Genomic DNA, 4365 nt, shown 5'->3' with positions numbered 1-4365 from the left:
GCTGTTTTACAAGGTATCTGTTCTGTGCCAGGCTCTCGTTCCGCCACCTTTGTTTTGCAAGGGGTGAGATACGACACTGATTCAGAGGTTGCAAACATTGCAAACCGTTTCCCCGTCCCGCCGGGCTGTGTTTGTTTTCAAATTGAGCCTGCGTTGTTTGAGTCAGGCCTGCAAGCACCAACAGGACCTGACAAGCGTGTAACGCAGCAGCCATGTTCTGCCCAACTCACCCAGATTTAACAAGCAGTAGCCTTAAAGAAAACACTTTTTTGTTGTTTTGTTTCATTTTGTTTTTATTCAGAGAATCACAGTAAGCCACTGAGATTCACGGGCTGCTTTCCCTAGCATACTTTTCCAAACATTCACATGCAACTTTTGAAACATCAAGTACACTTCAAGGATTTGGAAGATGCACCATCATAAGCAAAACTTGCAAGGACATTGGAATTTCTGTCAGGGTAACAGCCCTTTCCTAGCAAAGCAGGCACGAGCTGAGGGAGCAGGGCCGGCGGGGCAGCAGATCCTAAAGAGCTCGGCTTTATTGCAGAGCCTCCTTGGGGACTTTCTGAAGCAGCAGCTCGATGTCATCCTGGATCTTGATGGTTTCGAAGTGCCGGCTGTAGCGCTTGAAGGGCACGCCGTCGGGAGCGATGAGGAACTTCTCGAAGTTCCAGGAGATGTCGTTGCGGCGCACGGGTGACCAGATGATGTACTGCGGGTTGGTCATCAGCGCCGAGGGGTCGTCGTGCGGGAAGGGCAGGGCCTCCTTCAGAAAGGTGAAGAGCGGGTGGGCGTCCTTCCCGTTCACCTCGCACTTCTCGAAGACGGGGAAGTTGGGCTTGTACCCGTTGCCAGGCCGCACGTGCTCCAGCGAGCGCAGGATCTCCTCGTTGGTGGCATTCTCCTGCGGAGACAGAGCCCCCCGTCATCACACCCCATCACACCCCACCCGTCCCCTCGCCCCCGGCTCCCTGCCCCTCTCCTCACTCCGGGGTCCCATCCCAGTACCTGGTGGCCGAACTGGTTGCAGGGGAAGCCGAGGACTTGCAGCCCGCGGGGCCCGAAGCGGCGCTGCAGCTCGTTGAGCTGCAGGAAGTCGCGGGTGGTGGTGCCTCAGAGCGACGCCACGTTCACCACCAGCAGCACCTTGCCCCGCAGCGAGCCGAGCGACAGCGGCTCCGCCGCGCCCAGCGGCCGCGCAGAGATCCCCGCCAGCACCTCAGCCGCCATGGTTCCTCACCCACCGACAGACAGACACAGACACACCGACAGACTGACGGACAGCCCCACGGACAGCCCCACAGCCCGCCCCGGCCCGCCCCGTTCCGCCCCCATCGGGCGGAGGCCATGGGAGCCATAGGGCCGGGCCTCTGGGGCCCCTTTTGCAATTTTTCTGCGTCTCTAAAGCGAGCTTTTTTTTCTCCTCTTGATTTTTTTTTTTATTTTTTTTTCTCCTTTCTCTTTTCCATGTGTTTTCTCAGCAGCGGCTGTGCTCTTCAAGGATTTGTGCCGGTCCTGGGTGGGCTCCGTGGCCCCGTCCCCACTGCAGGCCGTGTGGCCCCACTGCCCTTCTGTGGGTGTTAGTGCTGAAATCTCGCCCTCACACACACCAATGTTTATTGCAGGCCCTTGTTCCACGGAACGGGTTCAAAAATAGTGTCAAGGAACAGCGAGGGTGGGCCCAGTGGCTCGGTCCCTGAGGTGGGTTACCAGGGACCCCGGGCAGCACAGCTGGGCAGGGACCAGAAGCAGGGATGTTGGCTCCAGCACTCCACAGGAAAAGATGGGAGCCCCTGCCCAGGGTGGGCATCTCCCTGCCACGATGGGAGCTCCACTTGGTGCTCCCAGTCTGAGCTATTCGCTCACAGGAGCTTCAAGGGCAGACGGCTGCTTATCAGCATGGCCCCGAGCCAGGGCAGCCTGGGCCCCAAGCAGTGGGGAACTTGCTATTTTCTCACTGCCTTTCATGCTGTGTTTTTAGGGACTCACCCCAAAATGCCAGCTGTCACTAGCTGCCAGCACATAGCATTGCATCTCTGATTCACGTTCCCAGGTTCTTCAGGGTTTTGCTTTCGGCTACTCTTGGCATCTGCCCCAGCGGCTGGGAACCGAAGTAGTTCCCAGCTGCAGGGAGTTTTAGGGACTTGCGTGATGATCCTGCACCTTCAGGGACTTGTGGTCTTTGCAATGTGCTGCAGCACTGATAGCAGAAGCCATGACAACTGTCCCAAGATCAGGAAGTCCTGAGATCAGATCAGCCAGAAAATGTCTGATGGGGCGAGCAGAAAGAAACACATGACCCATGTTTTTGAGTAAATTGACAGTTACAGCCTATGCAAGATTCATCGTCCTCCTCTTGGACACAGCAAGCCACCGTGGCTTGAAGAAGAGGAATTTCTCTTTGGGTTTTGTTGCTTGCTCAGACTGGCACCATCACTCCTTAGTCTGGACTTGGGGATTTCTTCTGGAGTAGGGAGTTTATTTCTGGGGCCCTGCTTTTCTAAAGGGCTTTCCCTTAATTCATGGGCAATCTTTAAGGAAACTGACAAGTAAGCTGAACTTCCTTTTTGGCCCTGAGCTATGCCCTGTGCCTAGGCACATGCTGTGGAGCCAGCTTAACTTGGATCCAGAGAAGCGACAGGAGCTCTCTGGGGACAGGATGAGCTCCAGGGACTCCTCTTGAGATGCCTGACAAGTTATAACTCTCCTATCAGTCAGAAAGCAGATTAGTGCTGTTTAACAGCAACAACGGTGAGTAATCACATAGGCCATGAAACACCTTCCTGCCTCCCACAAGGCCTTCGCCTCACTCTTGGCATGGGACTCTCCCCCTGTGCCAGGAACTCCTCGCTCGGCAGGGGCTGGCACCTCACTCTCAGCTTTTCCCCCACGGCTATGCTGCCCCTTTCAGACCTCCTGGCCTGGCTCAGAGCAGCAAGCTTTCCTTCCCTAATTCTGTTTTGCCCATCCATGTCCTCGTTTCACTGGAGCAAAGGCAGCTGACAGAGGTGACAGATCGGATTTGAACCCAAAGGCCAGGATGCCAGCCCTCAAAAGCAGGAAGGTTGAGGGCTGATAAATTCACACCCTGCAGCTGCGAGCACGTTTCTGCTCCAATGCCAGTGGGCCAGGGAACAAGGAAAGGAGTGAGAAGTTCAGGCTGTGACTGACCAACACATCTGACCTCGGAGAAAGGCAGGCAAGGCCTGGAAACCGAAGAGCAGCTGGCAGACAAGACAGAAGCGAGACAAGGGGACAGTTCTGGAGGCGGGAGCTTAGATTAAGATCAGGATAACAAGTTAATCACTTCTGGGTGGAAGCGCATCAGCAGATGCATAACTCATGAGCTGAAGGGCACGCAGATCTTACTCAAAACCCCTGTGGCTAAAGAGCTGCTTGGTAACTGTGACCATTGTGTGCTGCAACCCAACGATTCTATGAGATTGGAAAAAAAAAAACACATTTTTGTTCTGTTTTTAAAGTCGAGAAAAACAAAAAAACAATTACAATAACAACAGCAATAAAAAAAAATAAAAAGAATCACCCCCCAAAAAGGAACTGCACAGGAATGAGTAAGCTTAGCAGCAGCGAATGAAAGCCCCGCAGGCGGCCCAGCAGCTGGGGACTTCCTGCTCTGTTCAGCTGCTCCAGGAAGGGGCACCCGGGAGGAAGAGGGGAAGGGTGGGGCGGGTGCCACCGCTGGGGTGTCTGTGCCTGCAGAGGGACAGAGGCTGCAGACACAGGGCACTCCCAAGGCCTCAGGTTAGGTCCACTTTCTTTGCTGCAGGAAAACAAATCAGGAATTGCCCAAAATAGTGTTATCAGGGCTTCCCCCCTGCCTTCCCCCAGCAGTCCCCGTAGAGGCACTGCTCACAGAAGGGGCAGGTTACACAGCACACGCCTGCCACAGCACAGCACTTGGGCTCTGACAACGAGATCAGCACTCAGCATACCATCGCCTGCCTCTACAGCAACACTTGCCTTCGTGTCCCTTGTTCCTACATGCCCCTCTCCCACCCCCCGCTAGCCTATTCCTGTACTCAAGACCAAATTCAGCTCAACTGCTGTAGGCCTTCACCTGGTTTGAACAGCTCAAGAAGCTTCCAGGGAGCATTTGTCTAGAGGCTCCTGGGGAAGCTTTGCCACGCACCAAAGGGGCCAGGCAGGGTGAGGGATTGCGCCTCTGGTCTCTGCTGTGCTTGGAACCACTGAAGGCAGCACACGGGCATCACTTACCAAGAAAAAAATATTAAAGCACTTGCAGCTGCTCAGTGAATCCTATCACAGCCGCATCAAAAATGGTATTTCTGGTTCAAGTTGTCAGACACTGGGCCAAAAACACAGTGAGGAATACAGACACCAGGA

The 4365-nt window shown here is 54.6% G+C and overlaps 1 protein-coding gene across 1 annotated transcript; it reads right to left on the bottom strand.

The window, feature by feature from the left end:
• Nucleotides 1–265: 265 nt before the first annotated feature.
• Nucleotides 266–1302, bottom strand: GPX1 (glutathione peroxidase 1). The gene is made up of 2 exons (XM_027467953.3): nt 1009–1302; nt 266–904 (listed from the first exon to the last, which is right to left on the bottom strand). The coding sequence occupies exons 1-2, from the start codon at nt 1228–1230 to the stop codon at nt 539–541; spliced, it is 588 nt and encodes a 195-aa protein (XP_027323754.2). The 5' UTR covers nt 1231–1302; the 3' UTR covers nt 266–538.
• Nucleotides 1303–4365: the final 3063 nt, after the last annotated feature.

Source organism: Anas platyrhynchos, chromosome 13 (genome assembly GCF_047663525.1).
Source record: "Anas platyrhynchos isolate ZD024472 breed Pekin duck chromosome 13, IASCAAS_PekinDuck_T2T, whole genome shotgun sequence".
Classification (NCBI taxonomy): Eukaryota; Metazoa; Chordata; class Aves; order Anseriformes; family Anatidae; genus Anas; species Anas platyrhynchos.
This window is presented reverse-complemented; position numbering and strand designations above follow the sequence as displayed.